Source organism: Eurypyga helias, unplaced genomic scaffold, assembly GCF_000690775.1.
Source record: "Eurypyga helias isolate BGI_N326 unplaced genomic scaffold, ASM69077v1 scaffold1248, whole genome shotgun sequence".
Lineage (NCBI taxonomy): Eukaryota > Metazoa > Chordata > Aves > Eurypygiformes > Eurypygidae > Eurypyga > Eurypyga helias.
This window is the reverse complement of record NW_010264750.1, coordinates 46,559-68,572: the sequence shown is the minus strand read 5'-3', so window position 1 is coordinate 68,572 and position 22,014 is coordinate 46,559. Positions and strand designations below refer to the sequence as shown.

The 22,014-nt window shown below is 44.0% G+C and overlaps 1 protein-coding gene across 1 annotated transcript; it reads right to left on the bottom strand.

The window, feature by feature from the left end:
- Window positions 1-317: 317 nt before the first annotated feature.
- LOC104513189 (protein NDNF-like) lies at window positions 318-4,902 on the bottom strand. Its single transcript, XM_010156463.1, has 3 exons — window positions 4,715-4,902; window positions 2,648-2,781; window positions 318-1,678 (listed from the first exon to the last, which is right to left on the bottom strand). The coding sequence occupies exons 1-3, from the start codon at window positions 4,900-4,902 to the stop codon at window positions 318-320; spliced, it is 1,683 nt and encodes a 560-aa protein (XP_010154765.1).
- Between the last annotated feature and the right edge of the window lie 17,112 nt (window positions 4,903-22,014).

Genomic DNA, 22,014 nt, shown 5'->3' with positions numbered 1-22,014 from the left:
GCATTTCCCATTGCTTGTGTATTGGATTTCAGAAGCATTTTAGGTGACCAATCTATTTCTGATGGGTGCAATTGTGGGTATTTTATTTCCATGTGCATGGATTTGTTTCACAAGTCTGTTTTTGATGTCTGAATGAGACAGCCAAGGGGAGAAAAAAGAACTTATAAAGGAGAGAAGATGCAAAAGTAAGCGTAATGATCTAGACAACTGTTTCCTTCATAGAAAATTTTTTGAGTCAGCATATTTTAAACTGCACAGGCTATGTGTTGGCATAGATTTTGATAATAGTCTTCAATCACTCTCTTCAAAACGTTTCTTTAAAACCTTAAACATTTTTTCCTGGTCTTCACAACTTTGCTATGATATCTGACAGGGATGCCAGATGGCCCAAAGAGATAAACATCAAACAAGTAAAGCGTCCCCGCATCCAGCCCTTTGATGGTCTCTGTGGTGACAGCTCGCTGGAGATTTATATTGTAGAAATACTTGCACAGCACTTTCTCTGACTTGTGCCGAGATTCAGGTCCAGAGCACCTGTCCACACTCTGCAGTTCCATCCAGACCTGATCTTCTTCAATCCTTTTCTTGTACACACAGTACTTGCTCTCCTCTTGTGTTCCTAGCCAGGCAATGGTGACAGAGTTGCAGGTCCTCAGTTTACTGAAGGACTTGATCTTTAAGCTCTCTGGAAGAAGTGGGAATAAGGGCTTGTGGAACTGAGGGGACACCTGTACTTTCACAGAAGAGTTAGACTCCTCTGTGGACCTCAGCTGCACCAGATACGTGTCCAGCAGCTTTCCCTTCAGTGAGAAATACCTCAGCCCTGAGATGTTCTCCAATGCCACTGTTCTACCATTCTTTGTTATGTGAACGCGTACTTGGCCACGACACAACTGAAAGGTGAATTGTATTTTCTTGTGCCTTGCCTGGTACCGCAGGCTGTAGAGTTTCTGGTTTTGCCCATCCAGGACAACCTGGATCACTTTCCCATCTTTCAGCTCCATCACCTTGGGTTCAGGTTCTTCCAGGGTTCTTGCAAACGTCCCGGTGTAAGCAGCGCTGGCATTTGTGAGGAGATTGACCACAAAAACATCGAAGTAATACTGAGTGCTGGGACTGAGGTTGGGCACTGTGTAAGTGTTCTTGGTCCCCATGCATATCTGCCTGACCTCCCCACTACTTGCTTTGTTGATGATGCTCAGTTCACTGTTGGACAATATCATCACTTGCTGCGGTTCGAAAAGGTATGGAGAGAGAGACAAAGCTAATGTAGGTGGCAGTTTCATTCCAGAGGACCTGATTGCTGTCTCAGCAGCACATAAGCTCTTATAGTTGTGCTTTTCATTAACTAGAAGACAGTATTGGATGTTTTCTCTATGTTGCAAGACAGAGGGACTGTGTTTCCAGGTCAGAGTCACTGTTGTATGCCCAACGCCAATAACATCTATGCGTGGATCCATTGGAAGTTCTGGATAGAGGTGCCCTGATGTTGTGTCAGTAGTTAAGTACACGGTAATGTGTGTGTCTCGCTCAGTGGATAAGAACTCTAGCATGTAAAGGGCAGAATGAGAAGACATACCCATGTAAGTCTCTACAGAGTTTCCCTTATAGCTAAAAACGGTGGACACCATGCCTGGAGCCTTCTGAGATTTTGAGACCTCTTGTGTCTCATGATCACCTGCAGGCAAAAATCAGACTTGTAACGTGTTTTAACAGACATCAAAAAAAGCACATCGCATACTTTGTCATTGGTATGTCGGGGAACATCCAATTTTCTTCCTGAAAACAATTATAACTAAAAATACTTTGTGCTACTGGCAATTTATTAAAATAAAATTTTAGTAGCTTTTATTTTCACAGTGCAGTTGTAGCATTATGTTTTCAAATAGAACGTAACACCACAACTTGCGAGAGCTTGGCCTGTATTGTGCCTGATGTCCCTACAATTTTCTTCTTTCAAAGGCTCCCTCTCTGGGTACTTTTCTTCAAGGAGACTCATACTTTCAGAGAAAGGAGTTTTCTTTGGTTTAGTTTTGTGCCTCTGACTGTCTTTTATGAAGATGGAAAATCTATTACTTCTAAGGAATGTTATTTCAAGTCCTTAGTCAGGTGTACCTGCCTGACAGGTAGGAACTTGTTAATGGCAGCTTTCAGATTTTAGTTTGAAAAATTAATTTTAAAAAATCATGAAAGAGAATGGAATTTCCTCTTGAGCTAAATGCAGTGCAATGCCCATTGCCATGGTAGATGGTATTCCCAGAAAAACATCCTGCTAACTTTCTGCACATCACTGTGGGGAGCAAAATGACAGGTTTAAGTGGTTTAAGCCAAAGAAAAAGACCTGTGGCATCAGAGAGAAATTTGGGGCAGTACAAATAGCTTATGAAGATGATCCATGTTTGCGGAGCACACAGCGTTGTTCCCAAATATTACCATGTGATTTTGACTTTTTCAGATGTAATCCTTAATTTACTTCATTCCATTGCTAGCAAAATCCCATGGGTTCCCACATTTCAGATGTCCTCTTTAGCCCGTGGCAGTTTATAGAAGAGGGAAGCATGGGATGTTTAAGCTTGTGGGGAGTTTCCTGTAACACCACAAATAACATGTTTTCCCTGCCTCTGCTCAGGCAGCCCAAGGGTCTTACCTCGTGCTGCTTTTCCGAGGAGACTTGCTGAAGCCTTGTGCACAAGTATGCTCCATTCGATGGGAACATCACAGGGGGTCACCGTTATTGTGAAAGGTGCAAGGGCTCTGCCTTCCTCCAAAACAAAGTAGTACCTGTAAACGTGGATTAAAAACAGAGGGAAAGTGTCAGGAAATCAAGTCTGCCTGAGACTCCTTGTCCTGGCTCACTCCCTTGTGAGAAGAAATGACTGCTTCCTTTTGAGATGCATCAATGTGAGGGGACGGTGAATGTCTGAAATCTACAGCTGTGGGAAGAACACATGCCCTGTTTTTATCTAACGCAGACATTCGCTGGAAGTTTTATCCACATAACATAGGCAGTATTTTTCCCACTGAATTTTAATACACTTCAGGCAAATACAATATTTCAGTACTCACGTGGTCATTTTGGAGGATGGATGTGATAAACTGACTACCTTCCAACCAACCTGTTGGCTAAGTCTGAGGAATTTGGTATGCTTTTTCCCAGGATTTCCTGACTGGAGTTCAGTGAAAGCCCTTAAAGCACATACTCCCTCACATGTGCTTGCATATCTAGATCTTCCTGGGTGTCAGATGAAGTGGGTATAACGGAATAGTTTTAGCTGATCCTGAAGATTATCAGGTGTCAGTGGCAGTTTCATCCAGGCCGGTTCTAACTGACTGGCCTTCATGACAAAGGCTGCTGAGCATGTGCTTTGTATTCAAAGCATCTGTCTACTCAGGTTTTGATTCCTGCTTATTTACAGTAAAGCCCAGCCTCCTGTCTCACTCCACTGGTGTTCTGTGTATTTCTGTTGTTTTGGTACATACGGACTGTATACAGCCACAGACATTTTTGGACTTAGGCCCGTCACTCTGCCGTTAAATGAAGCCAATTTGAGGTTTCTTTGTGCCTTGGTGAGGCAGCCTAGTCATTATGGATAGATCATGTCAGCCTAGAGGTCTGGCTTGCTTTCAGGATATGGCTGCTGGGCCCAAGTCAAGCTTCACTGGAAACAGCTCCACATTCTTGAGTCTTTTACTTTAAGCCAAAATTGTCATCTCTTGGTTTCCTGTTTGGATGACTCTGGGATTCATGAGGTCCTTATCTGAGCATCAAAACTGAACGGGTTTTTGCTTCCTAATTGCAGTCTTACTGTTATGCCACAAGAGCACAGCAAAATTCACTTTCCCCAGAGATTTCAATATCCATTTGCCTTTAACAAGGAGAGCTCCTAATTTTGCTCGGAGCACCGTCACATTATATAACACGTGCCACGTTCCTGTTTCTTCTTGTGCAGTGCATATCAAGGCTGAACCATCTGGCTCACTCCCTGCTCCGTGACCGAACGTTCTGCTCGGGATGTATGTCAGAATCTGTATGTGTTGGTCACTGGCCAGAGCAGATTCTGATTAAACCACTTGGAAGGTGTCTCTTCCCGAACTACCAGATCAGGCTTTGCTACCCAAGATGCCGTGCCAGGTGTAATAACTAGATCACCTATGTATCTAGATATGGCAGAAAACTTGGCAGATATTTGGGGAAGCGAAGAATCTGTGGAATTTTGATCTTAGCAAGCCTTAGTGCCCTTCAACAAAAACACTTCCAGCATGCAGGACACTGGTAGATTTTTTTTCTGATGTCTCTGCAGATATTATTGATTTTTGGGATAGTTAATTGTTAATTTGGGATAATTAATCGCTAAAATTCTTGTATTTTACAATGAATGTAGGAGGGTGGCTGTGTCCCTGCAGTTCTGAAGCCAGGCTGCCTGTGTGACATGACTGCTGTTGGAGCCCATCCGTTGGGGGGATGCTGCTGTGACAAACACCACACAGAAAGCTGCCTGAAATGCCTCTGTGAATCCAAACTTCATCTGAGGCTCTTTCCAGATTCTGGGCAATGTTACGACACTTGACCTTAACTGCAATAGGGCATTTCTCTGGAAATTCAGTGGACACAGAGAGAGCTCTGCAGGTGCACAGCAATTTTTGGCTTGCAGTGGTAGCGTGCAGCTCCCAGTGTGACAGCGAATTATCTGAGGAGTGACTGGTTTGCCCTTACCTTTTAGGTATATCCTTCATCAGGTGAATTGTAGTTTCCTTACCATCAGCAAGTATCAGGGAGTGGTAGAAATTGAAGAGGTCAGTCTTGAAACTCTGTTGGGAACTGGTGATGGGTGCTTTTATGGAATGACACAAGCAAGCCACCATGAGAAGATGGAGAGGCAGAAAAGTCCAGAACCAGGACATCTTCAGTACTCTGAGATGAGATGACAAAAGTGTACAGAAACTGCTGTCTTGGGAGAGAAAATAATCAGTGACCCTCTCTTTCTGTGCCTTTCCTGGTATTTAGCATAATCACAGCAAGCCAGGCATTCAAACAATGCCAGTCTCCATTTTGCTAAATTGCTTAAAGTTCACAGAGGAATATTGCTCAGAGGATGTCTCTGCAAAGATTTAATGAAAGAAGCTGCTACGAAGTCTTTTGTTATAGAAAAATATAGTCAGTGTAGCACAAGTGCAGTATCACAAGACAGCTATAAAAAACCCTCACCTTTCACTGCTGACAAAATGAATGGAGAATTACCTTTAAAATATTTTTCCTAATTTATAATGTTCATTTGATAAATTTCAAGGCTGGGTTATTCGTAATGTAACTGTCACTTTCGAGTTCACAGGAGGTCATGTTATATCCCAAACACTGCTTCTGCTTGTTCTGTCAGAGATCATTTAATTACGATTTCATCTGTTGTGACTGTAGGTATGTGTAGAGAAGAGGATCAGAAAACTTAATTGGAGCAGTGTAAGATGTTGTATGATGAGAAGTGGAGGACCCTGGATAAGAATCCCTTAAGTGATACTTAGGAGTATTTTAAGCTCCTTGTGTATCTCATTTGGAAGAAGGCTTTCTTACTGTAGGGCAGCTGGATGAATCAGCCTGAGGTTATTGTATTGCCTATCCCTTTCACACCTACATCACTTCCAGCCCATCTCAGCAATTGCTGCTCGCTGCAACTCTAACAGCTCTATTGTATTCACTCTGTTAAGAGATTTTTAAAAATCGTGTATGCCCCTTCCTTTTGCCAGGAGGCTCTGTTATCAGCTTGGAATCTATAAAAGAAATGTACACAAAAAGTCCCCAAAATCATCTCTGCAAATGCTGACATTATTTAAGCTGTGCTGCATACATTGCACAGAGCTACACAGATAGGAGACTCCAGTTTGGATGAGAAATTTTGGTGGTACACTGCTATGGGAGGTTATTGATTATCCTTACAACTTTTTTGTTTGCCATATCCAGTTTCAGAAAGAAAGGAAAGCACAAAAGTGGAAAGGGCATAGAACTTCAATAGAGGTGCCAGCTGTAGCTCAGGGATTTGGAAACCAGAGGGAGCTCTGTGAGCAAGTTCTCTTGTTTTGAGGGGAAAAAAAGTAGCTTATTGCATCTTACAAGCAGCAAGGATAAAGACCCTGGTTAAATCTGATTATTGGCTAATGATAGAAGAGAACATACAAGACAAAGGCTCAATCCTTTGTAATTTTTACTTGTTTCTGAGATCAGCTCTCCTCATCGTACCTACAAATGTGCAGAAGATCTTAAGCAGTCAAAATGTCTACAATTCAGGAGACCTGCTGTCCATTACAGATAAAGTGACTTTATAAAAGGACGAGTGCCTTTATAAATCCATTTCAAACATGCATGTTTAAACATAGTAGTCAATACATCTAGAGACTTATGTACAAAATTTGTTTTAATCTGTGATTCCCAAAGTAACGCACATCTTTAGTATCAGTGAGATTTTTACTGAAATTATCACTACCAGGTCATCTGAATGTTCTACTTCATATCCTAATAAAGTTGTCACTCTTTTCCTCTTTGTAATATTTTTAGCATCTGCCTGCAAGGAAGATTAATCAACCATCTGAAACACGCTGAAATAATAGTGAAGATTATTATATCAATTCCATTTTTAATGTTCTTATAGCAGGGCTTTCGTTATGACTCTCAGTCACTTCTTCGCCACTTTGTTATTCCTGTAGTCTAACTATAGCTTACAGATTCAAAATATAACCCCAAATATTTTGTTTTACCTTTGACAGTGGAATCTGAGTTGCTCTGCTCTTCAGAGAGGATTAAAAAAAAAAAAAAAGAAGCGGTCTTTCTGCCACTTAAATGATGGGATCTTGCAAACCACACTGATACCACAGCAGCTGAGCTTTTCTTGTGCAGGAAAACAAACAAACCAAGCGACCAACCAACCTATAATCAGCTTATCCCAAAGAGAACATCATGCTAAAGGCTGATTTCACTCAATTGCACAAACAGTATATTCTCAGACTCTTGGAAATATGTTACACAAAAAATACTCCACTTACCTATTGTGTTCCTGGCCAGATGATCCCCAGACCTCTTGCTCGCTTTGCCGAAAAAGCATAAAATAAAACAATGTTGACGTTTCACATCTCTGTAGGCAGATGAAAACCAAAACTGTGCAACCAGTTTAACAGGACAGCACTGATTTTTCCATATGGCTCCTGAACAGACATAGTAACTAAAATGCTTGCAGTCCTTCAAGAAAAATAAAAAAAAAAACACTCAGAGGGTTTTGGTGTTTTCTTAAGTTGGGTGTTTTCAAAGATTATTTTAAACTTGCATAGTTTTGAAATCTTCGAAGTCCTGATTGTTGCTTTGTCAGTTCTAGAGTTCCTTCTGGAGGGCTGCGACGCACATTGGAGTGTGCTGCCTCCAGACAGCAGGACTTTATTCCTGCACGGAGTGTCAGCCAGACTGTTGGAGCAGCCTAATCCCAGCGGTGGCTGGCCGGAGAGCAGGTCTCTCTGACAGAAATGCACAGTGAGGAGGGGGGGGTGAGATGGAGAGAACACGCACTGTTAACCCTTGTTAGCCCTTAATACAAGCCAGCCAGGCGCACACCCATCTCCTCCAGAAAGCCAGCTTTACATTAGCAATTAGCAGCTTGATGGCCTTTCCGTGGAGCGTGTGGTCTCCTTGCCGGCAGCACTGCAGCAGTTTCGGAGAGTTTCAGGTGTACTGCGTTGCTGGTGTGTTTTTTATGGCTCAACAGGTGCTGGCTGGCTCGCAGTAGGGAAGGCAGAAAAGCGTAAGGGAGCGAATGCTCCGTGTTCTTTAAGGAGGCTGGAATTAGCAATCCTTTGAAGACTGTCAGGAATCTACTGAATAGAGCTGTGCAGATTTCTTGGCTTGCAGAGGCTGTGTAAGAAAGAAACTCCAGAAGTGTATGGGCTGGGGGAATATTTCTGGTGGGAGGGCATTGTGGCTGAAGGAGTGAGCAGGAATAGGGTGCATGGGAAACCACTCCAAGGGAGCGCAAACAATTGCTGCTGCAGTCAGGGCCATAAAGCGGTTGTAGCAAAGCTATGGTCCTGAAAAGGCCTGGTCCTGCTGAGCGAGAGCAGGGGATGGCCAGGATCTGTGTGCTGCTTGCACTTCTTGGCCTGAGATGTCAGGGGAGGGCCCTGGGGTTGTCCTTGTGGGGATGTGCACTCAGGTGTGCCCAGAAAGGAGAGTCCCAGAAACTTGCGTGAGCATCTAGGCAGGTGCTTTGCAGAGAGCAAAGACAGAATAACTAGGGAGGCTAGGCCTTTGGTTTATTTGCTTTAAAACAAAGTCACTTGTTCAGGGTTTGAAGAGAGTGACTCGCAGTAACCCTTTACTATCGTCCCCCTGGATCTGAAGATTTAAGCCTTCCTAAGACTGAAAGTTTGCTAAGAAGAGGGGCAGGTGAGAGAGAAGTAGAAAGAGAACAGATTCTGTGTAGCAGATCCTTATGAAAATGTAAAATTGCTAATCAACTGATGGAAAGAAATATTTATAATGTGTTCACTCTTACTGCAGAGGATGGCAGAAATTATTATGATGTTCATCGTAAAAATATATTGGCAGAAAAATTTTGCTGAGCAACTGGGATTTTAAAACAGGGACAGTGTGTGTGAGCCTTGATACAGGCACTGCGTGATCAGAGCATTGGCACTGTTGACCTAGGCAGGGATGTTGCAAGATGTTTGCTAGACAAGTAGCAAAAGTAGCGTAAATAGCAAATAGGATCTTTCAGACAAATTGTCATTCTGGTGTGAAATCCAGAACAGGTAATGGCTGGGTAACAGCCATGGGAAATAATGAGAATATAAGCACCCAGCCAGATGCAAACCATTCCCCTGATGAATGAGAAGCATGAGAAAAAGGTGCTGCAGAGTCCAGTAAGTTCTCAGAAGAGGCCTGGAGAGGGAAATGCAGGCCAGATGAGGTGCATCAAAAAATATTCCCAGGCCATGAGAAAAAAGATATTGGCCATAATGTTAGTGTAGGGACTACAATGTGTTTTTCCTGAGATTTGGAGGGACTCATGGGTGGAAGTTAGCAGGGAGAATTGTGAGGGAGTAGGTGGTGTTGTTAAGTAGGAAGATCTTTGGGCAGGGCACAGGAGAAGGCATCACTCGTGTCTGCTATAATTCCTAGTGAATATGGACGCAGCAGACACGTTTGTTACAGAAGGGATGGACTCACTGTCTCATCCTCCCTGACCCTCCCCACTGCCATCAAGACAAGCCATTATCCAGGGCATAATTCACTTGCCAGGGAAGGCAATGGGAGTCTTTCCCAATGGCCATCATTTCAGCTGTCTTAAGCCAAATGCTTGAAGGAATACTGTCTCCCACTGAATAACATGAGCAAGGATGTCAGGTGAAAGAGGCCGACAAGATGGTTTAAGTATGGAACGAGTCCAGTTCCCCTCTCAGTGATTTCTCACATACTTCCCACGTGTGTGCTTACATGCTTTGCTGGAGCAGGATGCGTGCTCGTAGATTTAGAGGTTCACTGGAGCAGTATCAAAGGAAAAAACAGTATTCTCTGTGTAGAAAGTGGAGCTAAATTCATGGCTCAAATAGCTTGACTGAGCTCAGTGGAGTTACAACAGGGATAAATCAAACTCCTGATTTGGCATAAGATTGATACAACAGACTTCTCACTAGAAAAATGTAGTCTGTAATGAGCAGGCTGTGCTGTGCCTCAGCTGTATCAGTAATTTCAGGAGGGCTGTTCAAGAGATCCTACTTCTGTCCAACCCTGGTGACCATCCACACCTTCACAAGTGCGAGAGATGAGCACCTTGGACACCAGGGACTTGATTTATACTCTATTACGTAGTAGCTCTGCTAAGAGATCAGTAATGCTTGAAACAAAGGAGCTTTGTGAAATTGGAGCACAAAGTCAGACTGTCAGGGATCTCGGTTGAAGAGATCCAAATGTGTATTTCCTGGAACTGCAGTCCCAGTCTCCGTATTCAGGTGAGGGCCCCTGCAAGCCAGAGGAGCATCCCGCAGTCCTGACAGCACACAGTCCCGCAGCACTCCCTGCCCCCTCGGCATTGGTTGCTCACTCCCAGCATCCTTTCCAAAGGGGTGCTGGGAGAGCTGCGCAGCGTGCCCCAGCACACCTCTGATCCCAGGACTGCCCGGTCTTCCCAGATGCCTCCCAGCTGGATCAGGCCCTGGCTGTAACCCAGGCCAGTCCGCAAACACAGGCAACTTCCCTGCACCCCCAGCCCTGCCCAGGGAGTTCTGTTTCATGAAACTCTGTAAGCACATTAAAAATGCATGGGGAAATAGAAATCGAATTGTTCGGTTATGAGACAACTAATATTCTCCTTTTCTGTCTTTTACACATGCACATGTATATCCTATGAACAACTGAGTCATAATTGTTGGTCTTTGGCTCTCAGCTACCTATCTGCCTGCAAAATACCTTCCTAACTAATTTGCACTTATAAACGGTGTTCCTAGCCCTGAGTGGGAATAGCTATGGATGTCTGACAGTTTCTAATATCTTCCATATCAGATCTGCAGGGGCAATTATTGCATCCAAATACATTTTGCATTTTCCATGGCTGCAAGTTATAATCTATTCCTCTTGGCAAAAGAATCTAACTTTGACTTGTCCTTGTGGCTCTGGAAAGGGGAGTGCAGATTCCTGTAAAAATCCCCTCCTAAGCGGAGGGATCTTCGGAATCATTGCTTGACAGCTACTGGAGCTGGTATGTCCTTGAGAAGTTAACGTACTCCTGGTTAGTATTATTGCTCAAAAAATATCTTCTTAGACACACAGCTGGGCTCCAGAAAGAATCACACTTTCCTTTGAAGCTGCGAAAGACAAGCCTGAGCAAAAGTCTGGCACTTGAAACCTATGGAGGGTACCGTAGTGAGGCTGCAGCTTCCATTTCTTCCAGGCTTTGTCAAATTCTGGCAATGCACAAGCACTCAAAGGACTGTCTGATAAGAAAAGCCTTAGTCTGTGCCTATTTAGAGGCGTTAATAAGCAGGAGAGACAGGGAATTACTTGTAAGTCAAAAGCAGACTTGGAATTTTCCTGCAGTGTGTGCCCAGGTGAGAGTATGGGGATAGGTTGTTTATCCTCCTGTAGGATAAAAAGCCAGTGGCCATCTACATTTTGGAACCATAGCCCCTGTTATGGCATGTCTATGTTGAGAGGTTCTCCAGGGGATTATATAGTGATAATTGCTGTATCTACTAAAATTACACAGGAGTTGTTTTCCTTAGCAGTCCCTCTCCAGGATAAGATGCTGACACCTTTACCCTTGGAAATCTTCTTTTTCTGATTCTGGTGAAACTGAAGATAGCCTCAAAGAGTCTTTTAGTAAGCAACATCTAAAGATTGTGGACATGTGATCACCCCTCACTGTTTTCCTATTCCATATTTTTAAGAATGCTTGTAATTAGTCAGAGGAGTCTGTCGAGAAATAATAGATGTGATGCAAGGGAGATTTCCTGCGCAAAGCTCTGATCTTGGGATGTGAGAGATTACTTCTGAGGTTACTATATCCAACTTAATGGGCAAATTCCTTATTTTTATGGCAGAATTTGTTCCTCCAAGTATAAATTCAGTGCAACAGAAAAATCTTCAAGTCCCCAGCCAGGAGTCAGTATTACACTAACAGCTTCCTTATGGATTAAAGAGGAAAACATATTGAAGGACCTGAGCTGCTTTTTTCATTTTCTTTGCCTTTTACCATACCCCTAGGCTTTCAGGATTTTAGGTTAACTCTTGTTAAATAATGCCTTAGAAAACACCTACAAAATTCCCTTCAAACCACCAAAGCAGGGTAACAGTTTGGGCAGGTATGGAATAACAAGGTGAGGTTTCCAGCTGAGCTACAAGCTGCTGGATATCTCAGTTGGGAAAGTCACAGGAAGGAAAGAAGTGGCATTGTCTGTAATCAGTGTGCCATTTTAATAGGGTAATCCTATATTTTGTTTTCAGCTACAGTGTCGCTTGCTTTATATGCCAAAGGATTAAGTTCGTATAAATAGAACTAATCCACCCTGGTGGACAAGGAGCATCCAAGTGTTCCCTATGGCGGAGGTTCTCAAGTCTGGGTTTAACTCCTTGCTGTGACAACTTAGAGAGGGGCAGGGATTGCTGAGCAGCCCGACTCTTGCTCTTAAATCAAGCACGGGCCTGCCAAATGTCATGCCTCTGAAGGGAGGCTCTCTGATGCTGTGCTACTCCGTAAGCTTTTAAAAACACCTTCAATCCGACCAAGAGGCCTTTCATCTTGTGGGTGCTGGTTTCATTTACACCACATCAGTTCCCTCTTGGGCTCCGGGGACCCCTCCATCTTTCACATACCCAGGGGAATTTGCAAGCAGTCAAGATTTCCACCTACAGCACTAAACAGTTTTTCAAAAGAATGCGATTGTTGGTCCTTGCTTTGGTTGTCCCCATGGGCTGCAGCAGTTTGCTCCCAGGAGCTTTAAACTAAACTGCCTTTTCCAGTGTTGGAAAGCAGCCTGCACTAATTTCCCAGTTTGGACATCTCCGTGGTGGCCGGCAAAGGAGGAGTTAACCACTGTCCTCTTTTCTGCCTTTCCTGGCTGGAGTCACTGGCATCCCATCTGGTCCAGGCTGTCCGTAGTTCTTCCCAGCATTCTCTGGGGAAGGCACTACAATACCCTGGAATTTTAACAATCCTAAACAGATTGGGAGCCACATATGGAGCAAAATTATTAGATTATAAGAAATCCAATCACATTTGCTGCCCTGGCCTTATATTTTTAAGCATTTGGGATTGGGCTTTCTGGTCAATTACGAATATTTTACATGCAACAGAGATAAAATTATTATGTTCATCTCTCCATCTTGTCCCCAGAGGAATAGTATCCATTTTAATGTTTGATGGTAGGAATTTAATGAATAAGTTAACATTACATCTAATAAAATCTGCCACTTCTGTCATAAATCGTCACAGCGACTTGCTGTTCATGATAGCCGGAGTCAGACTCTATAGAAGAAGGAATATAAAACATGCTCATACATATGTATACAGAAGGGGAAAAGTAATCTCTGTGCTTTGCTTATTCTGCCTTGTTTACCCTAATGTGGGGTTTTTCCTCTTCAATTGAAAAGATCTGGATATTCCATGACAGGGCTTAACAACAAGACTTTGTGTGAAACTATTTTTTTAGCCAAAATTCTTTATTGAGCAAATCTCTCCAAATGTCAAGCACAAGTGTAAAAATTAACAGAAAATCACGGAGCTCATCCTACAGCCATCTCCCCCTGCATGTCTTGATGTCACCCTCCCCTGTGATACAGAACCCCAGGGGTGGTAGAAGAGAATGGAGGTGGGTGGGGGCATGCCTTCAGCTGCATGGAGAGCCACCTTCACGCCCGCATGGGCACCTCCGGTCCAGTCTGGTGCCTGTTCTCTGCACTTCACTGTTGTGGTCCTTCACCATCCCCTCAGCCCACCTGCCTCCTACTGCCCTCTGGTTGTCTTCTGCTCCTCCCTGGTCTTTACATGGATTGGTAAATGCGCACACCACTGGGCAGGAATACGGGGCCTTGCAAAATGACCAACATTTTTTGTCCAGAGGCAAGCCCAAAAGATCATAGAATCATAGAATGGTTTGGGTTGGAAGGGACCTTAAATGATCATCTAGTTCCAACCCCCCTGCCATGGGCAGGGACACCTTCCACTAGACCAGGTTGCTCCAAGCCTCATCCAACCTGGCCTTGAACACTTCCAGGGATGGGCCATCCACAGCTTCTCTGGGCAACCTGTCCCAGTGCCTCCCCACCCTCTCCAGGAAGAACTTCTTCCTGATATCTAATCTAAACCTCCCCACTTTCAATTTAACCCCATTACCCCTTGTCCTGTCACTACAGGCCCTTGTAAAAAGCCCCCCCCAGCTTCCTTGTAGCCCCTTCAGGTACTGGAAGGGGCTATAAGGTCTCCCCAGAGCCTCCTCTTCTCCAGGCTGAACAAGCCCAATTCTCGCAGCCTTTCATCATAGGAGAGGTGCTCCAGCCCTCTGAGCATCTTCGTGGCCTCCTCTGGACTTGCTCCAACCCATCACAAAACAGTGAGAGACTCGGGCAGGGAAACCTCTTAGAGGCAATACAAAGCTAGCTCATCTGGTTCCGCTCATTCTCCTTCCCACAGACCAAAAGTTTTGCCAGGGGTGAATTTTCCACTTAGAAAATTTGATTATAAAATTGTCTTGCTAATTCTTCTCCTGATGTCTTGGGTAAGATGTTAAGTCCTCAAGCACCCCTGAAGGAAGCAGGCTGCCAGGCTGCTGGAAGCAGGGGTTGCTGTACCAGGACAGCCTAATAACCACAGTGTGCTTTATCTTGTCTCTGGCAACGGTCTGCAGTAGGAATCTTTAGCAGGAGGTGGAAAACCTTTGCTGTAGTATAGTAGCACGCCTAAGATCAGTGATTAACAGCAGTGGCTGGAGCCAGCTAATGCTTCAGGGTCTCTAGGAAAATCGCACTGTTGACTTTTTTAAAAAAAAAAAAACATGACTGCTCTAAATTTACAAGCTATTTAACAGACTCATTAATTTTTCACGGGGGAAGGATAAATGAGAGGCTGGAGAGGAGCTCAGAATATGGGCTATTTACACTTAATTTATAAATTATGAACTTGAAAGCTGACACTTTATAGTGCTTGGTATCATTTCATAATGAAATGGAATGAATCTCTCTGCTTCCACACTGGATCTGGCATAACATCTATGCTTCCAGGCAGTTTCTAACAGCAGTGACAGCACTGCTCAGCCCTTGGGTGGAAGAGGTTTCCTTTGCAATACTCTCAGCTCATTTTCCTTGTGCTCCCTCTTTCCTGTGGCAGATGTTTGGCCCCCACATTCTGCAGTTCACAGGTTATGCATTAGAGTCCCAGCATGGTCTGGGTAGAAACTGTGACTCTGTCCAGACTCCAGAACCATGTGGCTTCATCTCTATCCCCAAGGAAAGACTCCAGCAAATGAGGCTTCTGCAGCACAAGGGGCAACTAGGGAATATTAGGCCAGCTCCAATGGCAGATTAATTCGGGAGGATTACATGAGATATCTGGGGCAGGGAGAAGAGATCTGGCCCCTTCTGTGCCTCTGCTGTATTCAAGTGACCCCTAGTCTCTGTGGGCAAGTTTCTGGACTCATGGACAGGCCTCTGGAGAGCCCTATGATAAAAGAAGCCACAGTGGCACTGTGTAGGCAGGACCATGGAGGATTTGGGGAAGTTGCACCCTTTAGACGATGCTTACTGGGACTGGGCTTGCGCTGAATCAGAGGCAAATGTTGCCAAAGAAGCATGGCCACGAGCTCACATGGGATTAATTCAGTATTCTCCCTTCTCTGACAGCTACTTACACGTTAGACTTGGTCTGTGTTAAAACACTATTTCTGATAGATTAGCTCTGATGGTGTCCAGCTTTTCAGATTTATTCCTGATGCTGGCCTCGTTCATTTTACCACTTGGTCAGTGCCCATTTCTTACTAAGTCTTGTCTGTAGGTTTCTGTGTGAAACAAAATTTTGCCATGTTGTTGGCGATCCCTACCAGTGCTCAGCTTTCCAGGCAGCTGCTCAGAGGATTGCTTCAACACAGAGGGGCCTGAGAAACGTGTTCCTTAAGTCATGGCCTGCACTGCCAGCCCCACTTGCTGGCAGCCCCGCGGCTTCTTGCTCCCATGTCCAATTTTCTTTTGGGGGTTCTGGTAACATCATACCAAACCATTTCAGGCTGAAGTTTCCTCAAAGGACTGAAGAACAGCTTGTCAAAGAGGAGTTGGTCATCAGAAATCCCTGATCTTCCCTTCTCTGCCTGTGAGCTTCTGTGAACTTAATTTAATGCCTTGTTTGTTCCCTACATGGAATTGTTCTTGTCTTGGGCCAGACTTGATTCTAATTTGTGTCTGTCTAATATTAGGACTGATACTAAGTTACCTAACGTTGTGGTGTTGCCAGAGCCTTGGCATCTATAAGTTCACCTGTATTGCGTATCAGTTTAAGTGTTTTCATACTTTCCTTAAGAGATGATTAGAAATTTCTTGTTTCCTATTGCACAGCCTACCCTGTGCAACGGGAAGCAAAACCATTAGGTTTTGACAATCCCTGCCCCAAACCCTTCACGTTTATGTTTAGGTGCTGTCTTTTTCTGGCTGTTGTTTTACACACAGGTCAGAGTGAGGGGAGCTGGGGGCCATGTCTAACACTTCCACATAGAAGAAACCACATTTCATTGGTCTGAAGACACAGGAGTGGGACTGGGACATGGACCCCCCTAGAAGGAAGCTACAGTGCAAGTTGGCTGCAGGGGAAAGGCATCATTTCGAGATGTGGTGGGCCACAAGGTAAATAGCAGGCAAATGTTGAACTTGTGGAAGCAAGAAGGAGCAGAGCTTCAGGAGATGTTTAATTCTCCTAGCAGATGCCGTGTTTGGAGGAATCATAAGGCAGGGTCAGGAAATGTCTCTTCCTGAGACCAAGTCCCTCCTTCTCTTCAAATTCAATTAGGCGCAGAGCAGTAGGGATGCTGCTCCAGATGGCAGGGGCAGCGCGGAAGCAGTATCCACTCCCTGCGACATAGGGAGGAGCAGTGTGGAAGGGAGAGGGGCTGCCGTCTCAGGAGCAAAGGGAAAGGGTTGGTGAACAGAGGTCAGGCAGAGGAGGGAGCAGGCACAGCCACACCATTTTAGCTCCAGGTCATTGCTTCTAAAGGCTGGGCGCTGGCAGGTGGGGCGAGCTGCTCTTCTATTTCCATTTTTACAATACAGCTTTATCAGATTTTCTTGGCTGGAGCAACATGCCTGAGTGTGTGATCTGTTTTATTAGTTTCCACAACTACAAAGGCCAAAGAGTGAAAACATCACTTGGCTCCTGGGGTGAGTTTGTCTGACAAATGGGATCCCAGATTTAGATTTCTGTTTTATGCTCATAAATCTCCTTTTCACAGGAGGATAGGGGAAGAATCAGAGAAGTGGAACTTTTAACCAAGAACAAGCAACTGCTGGGATACCAAACATTGATAAATGGCTGCTCTGGGAGACTACCTTTCTAAGCAAAACTGCTCCCAGCACTATTATCAGGGAAGCTACAGTCAATTCCTAAAAGAATTAATCTCTTCATAATCGCCCCTGATGAGCATCTTTATCATACTAGCTGAGTGATTGCACTGCTGTCAGCAGGGAACTTCGGTTAATTGATTAAAAATGTTTGGGGTTTTTTTTACACTGCAGTATGCATTTGACTTATTTATCTGATGGAGGGGAAAAAAAATCTGAGAAAACATCTTGGCTCAGAAAAAGATGCTAAAAGAGAGTTGGGAGAGAAAGATGTGGAGAGAAAGTAGATTTTCCTCAAAGGATCTACTCAGAAATACAAAGCAGGTTGTCAGAGAAATGCATTCAAAGGAATAATGTCTCTCTGCCATCGTATTTTAACTACAAGATGACAAGGAAATGGAATTCACCTTCGCACTCCAACATGCTGATCTGATCCAGCTGTAGAAGGAAGCTAAATGCGGGAATGCGCACTGCACGCCTGTGAAGACCTGAAACCTAACGGGTAGCTAAGGAAAGTCAGCGGTCTAAACGGTCAAGACAAATTAGACATTGTTTGGGCCAAATTGGCTTTATTCCTGGGTTTCAGAAGCCCACACATGAGGTCTCTGAACTTTAGAGCAGATGATTAAGTTAGCTCTATTGTGCTCTTATGGACAAGCCAACAAAGTCTTTTCAGAGTTTTGTTGGTTATTTTAAGTATAAATGTCACACCTTTGCAGAGCAAACCCTTTTTCCTTTCTTCACAACAACAGTAAGAGTGCTTGAGGGCCTCAGTCTGCAAGCGCTACTCATGAACTATTAACAAGCCCTCGCCTGCCAGTGCAGTTATGCAGAGGGCTGAGTGGTTACAAAGCTGAGCCTCTGGCCCAGAGAACCCATTCTGGCTTAGAAAGGTGCTAAGAATGTGCTTGTAATTGCACAGTTTAAAAAAAAAAAAAAAAGCCAATTAAAATATGATTAATGCCACAAACAGCACAGCTTAACCAGCGGTGGGCCCCTCATCTTTGAGATAGAACCCCCCACCATTTCGTCATCGCTCTATAGCTGCTTAATGCACAAAAGAGGCTGACAAATCTGGCAGCCTGACCACATATTTTCCACTTACTGAAATGAAATGCGTGTGACCATTTCTCCAAGCTTCTTCGAGAGTATCTACCTATTAACTTTCCACATAAGAGATTTCCCTGAGATTTTCCACTTCTTAAAAAACTCTTTTCCATGTTGGCAGGTCCCCCAGGAAGATCTGAGACTGCAGCTACCTTCATTATTTGGGAAGCCTGAGGTACGTAAGTCCACACTTTGTACCATGGAGCTGCAGAGGGGTGCCAGGCCCATGTGCTGGGTGATCACCAGCACCATGCTGCTGCAGGCAGCCCCGCACCAGGGGAGCAGGCTGAGCTTGACGCTGCTGAGCGGCTTTGTTCTTGGCCAGAAGTGCCTAGAAGCTAGACAGAGAGAGCACAGTTGCAGATTATATTAATGCTCAGAGAAAGAGATTGCTATGATACCTTGGTGATACCTGCTCCTTCTGAGCTCCCCCACCGTAAACCCTACTGTAAAGAGGTTTTTGGTGGCAAAGAGTGGCTCGGTAGTCTTAGCTGACCTCCCTGACCGCCCCTGCTAGCTAATGGCCTGCACTCTGCTGACATGTCCACACTCCTTCCAGCCAAACAGGGCAGAAAAAGAGCGGAAGCTGTTAGGAAACAGTGTCAGAAGCTTCTCTTTCCTTATAGGATAGGTCGAATGTCAAACGTGGTTTGCAAGATGTGCTAAGAGCCTTCTCTGAAAGTGGAGGATAAAACTCTTCTTCCTCCTGGAGGCACTCTGTACACCAACCCTGGCCGAGGTGCTGCGGATCCAGAGCTCAGTTGTTGTCAGGGTCTTTCAGCTGGTGTATTAACTCTGTCGTGCTGGGCAGGGGTGTGTCTTTGGTCTGCCCTTTCCGTTCAGTTGGAAATACAATACTGTTGCCTTCTTACTAAACCCAGAGTCAGGAAGATGGAAGAAAGTTTGAGGAATGTTTGCAAACCCTGGCAAAAACACAAACTGTTCTAGGTGCCAGAAATGAAAACAACTAAATAACCATCTGGAAATAATAGCAATAGTTTCACAGCAATATAAAAGCATAACTTATAATAGTCATAGCATGGCTGAAGCTGCTTATATTTTCTCTATTAAAATACCAATTTCTGAACCATGTGTATAGAAGTTAGGCTGCAATTTGACATATGGAGCTGCCCCAGAAAATTTTGCCTTTTTTTTTTTGCTTAGAAAGCCGATTGATGACTCCTGTCTGGAGACATTACCTCTATTTCTGTCCATTGGTAATGGACAGCAGGTACCTGTGAGAGAAGGTGTAACAGCGTCTTAACTGTATTGTGATGTCTATAGTTTCTGCAGCACAGATGTGGGCTCTGTGTTTGACCTTCACAGTCCTGAGACAGCATGTTTCCTGCTATTGGCAGGAGGTGACACAATCAGACTTGGCTTTAACACTTTACATCAGCCCCTGATGGGACTTGAAGACACTCAGCCCCTGATGGGACTTTAGGACATGCAGGCCATGATGAGGGCTTGACAGACAAGGCTTGGATGTAGCACTCTGGCCTGAAGCTAGGAGAAGTGTTTTTGGGGAGAAGGCCCAAGCTCCACTGGCTCTATTTAACATGCAAGTATTTAACATGCATTTAAAGAACTGTAACAGTAAATAAAGACTATGATCAGATCTATTCATTATGTCAGCTTAACGACCTTTTTTACTTCAGAAGCAAAATCACTCTGTGACATGAACATTTCTTTGGTGACAAGCGTTAAGCTTCTCCCATGCCAATGGACAGAGCCATTCCCAGCCCTGTGGTGTGAACCCTTCCAGTGGGGCCCTTCTCCTATCTCCCAGCACAGCTCTACAAGCATTTTCTATTTGGAGGAGTGGGACATAGAGTGTAGTGATGAGAATATGGGACAATGTCAGATGTGAGACTTACCTCAAGCCAGTATTGTCACCAGATGTGGAGGTACTCCTCGTGGGGAGAAGTCCCTGTAAGACAGAGGGAAAATCTTTCTATGCAAGAAATCTCTTTAAACTAAAGCAGTTCTTTAAGCTAAAATAGAAGAGCATATAGACTTTTTGGACACTAGCAGTGCTACTTGGTGACAAATTTGGTACTTGCTCTTCCAGTCTGTCATTCAAAAGATTTTAGCCTAGATTCTCGCCTCACCCACTCCGTCTTTGTATTTTAGGAAGAGGTTCCCTCCGTGCAGAGTTGCCACTAACCAAAGGACAAAATGACAGACAACATGACTCTTGTGCCTCTCTGTCACAGATATGAGGAAAGAGGGAACCTTTATTAATGGAAATTTAATTTGTAATATGTGATCTACCCATCCAGCACTCTTGCAGATTGAAGAACAGGTGTGTTTATAATGCTGGAAAGGAGCCGTGCGAGGGATGATAGATACATTATCATGATTAGAAACAAGAATAACTTTAGTAGAATGAAATAATAATAATACTTCCAGTTTAAACAGGGACATCATCTCCATCCAGGCATCCTTGAGAAAATACATAGTATGCAATGTATAATTCTGCACTAAGGAGTTCAGGGAGGAATCCCTCATACTTGCATCTCCAAGCCCGGAGCCTTTGGGAAGCATGCTCTTTTCTCCACTGAGGGAAAAAATTCCTGGCTTTAGAACTTGCACACTTGGTGATGCCATTTGTTTCAGAGTGGACGTAAATGAGAGTACAGGTTGCCTGTCTCCCTCATGAATTAGTCTTGAGAATTCAAGTACGTGAGTGTGCTTAAGTTAACTGTTTTCTGTTTGCAGATCATGACCCCCTTGTCCTTTCTGCATTGCTAAATGGAGCAGGGTGGGGTGAGGATCTAGCTGGGACCAAGAGTACTGTGAACAAGGTACTTCTGTGGGGAGTCACGAGTGGGAAAAGTTCAGTCACTGATCTGATTTTCGGAAGTGAGCAGATTAGGTATGAGGCAAGACTGTTTCCTCAAGACTGACATTTTCAAGTAGATGGGTGCATTCTGAAATGAATGGCAATCAATCTGCTCCTACCTGTAGTGCGTCTTGGGGCATTTATCAGTGTTATCTGAGACCAGTGTTATCTGAGATGGACTGGTGGGCAGATTTGTATGGCACAGCTTGATGCTGAGAGTCCATTTAGGTTTTCATCATTTATACTCTATCAATTCACTGTTATACCACACTGCTGCCATTCAGAAGTCAGATGGTGCCAAAAAACCAAAAAATTCCTCAATTTCCTGACCTCTACTGAAGCCCTAAATTTCATTGCTGTGTGTTTCCAAACAGGTCCTCAGCTCTTAGGTCTTTTTTTTTGTCCTCAGACAAGCTACCTGATCACAAGTAAGATCCCTATTTTGGGCATGCTTGAATGCACATTGCATTGTAAGTCTTAAATTCAGGCCTTATGTACCATTCTTGCCTCTGATTCTGAAGTTAGCAGGAGGGGAATGGTTGATTGTTTCCTAGGGTTCATAGAGCTCCTGGTGAGGAGTGGAAAGGCATTCATTTAGCTCAGGACAAGTTGATGGGCCTCTGGGTAGTTTTGGTAATAGATGGAGATGCAGACAGTCGGATGGGTTCTTGTCCTCAGTAGTAATATCTGACAATAATGGATGGGTTTTTTTAACCCTATTCTATTTATTTTTTTATAATACCATGAAGAACTATGACAAAATAATGTCTCTGAAAGAATGCAAGTTAATAAACGTATAAATGCACAGGTGGAAGCATTGATCTACAAGGTGAATTTACAGTATCATTAAAAAATCAATATGTATTTGCAACTGCAAAATGTCAGTAGTTTGGCGTCACTCCGAAGAGTTAATAGCACTTTTCAAAGATCCAGACTATTCAAGTAGGAGACAAATGCCACTGTGTGAGGGATTAAATTACAGGGCATCTCACTTGCCTGA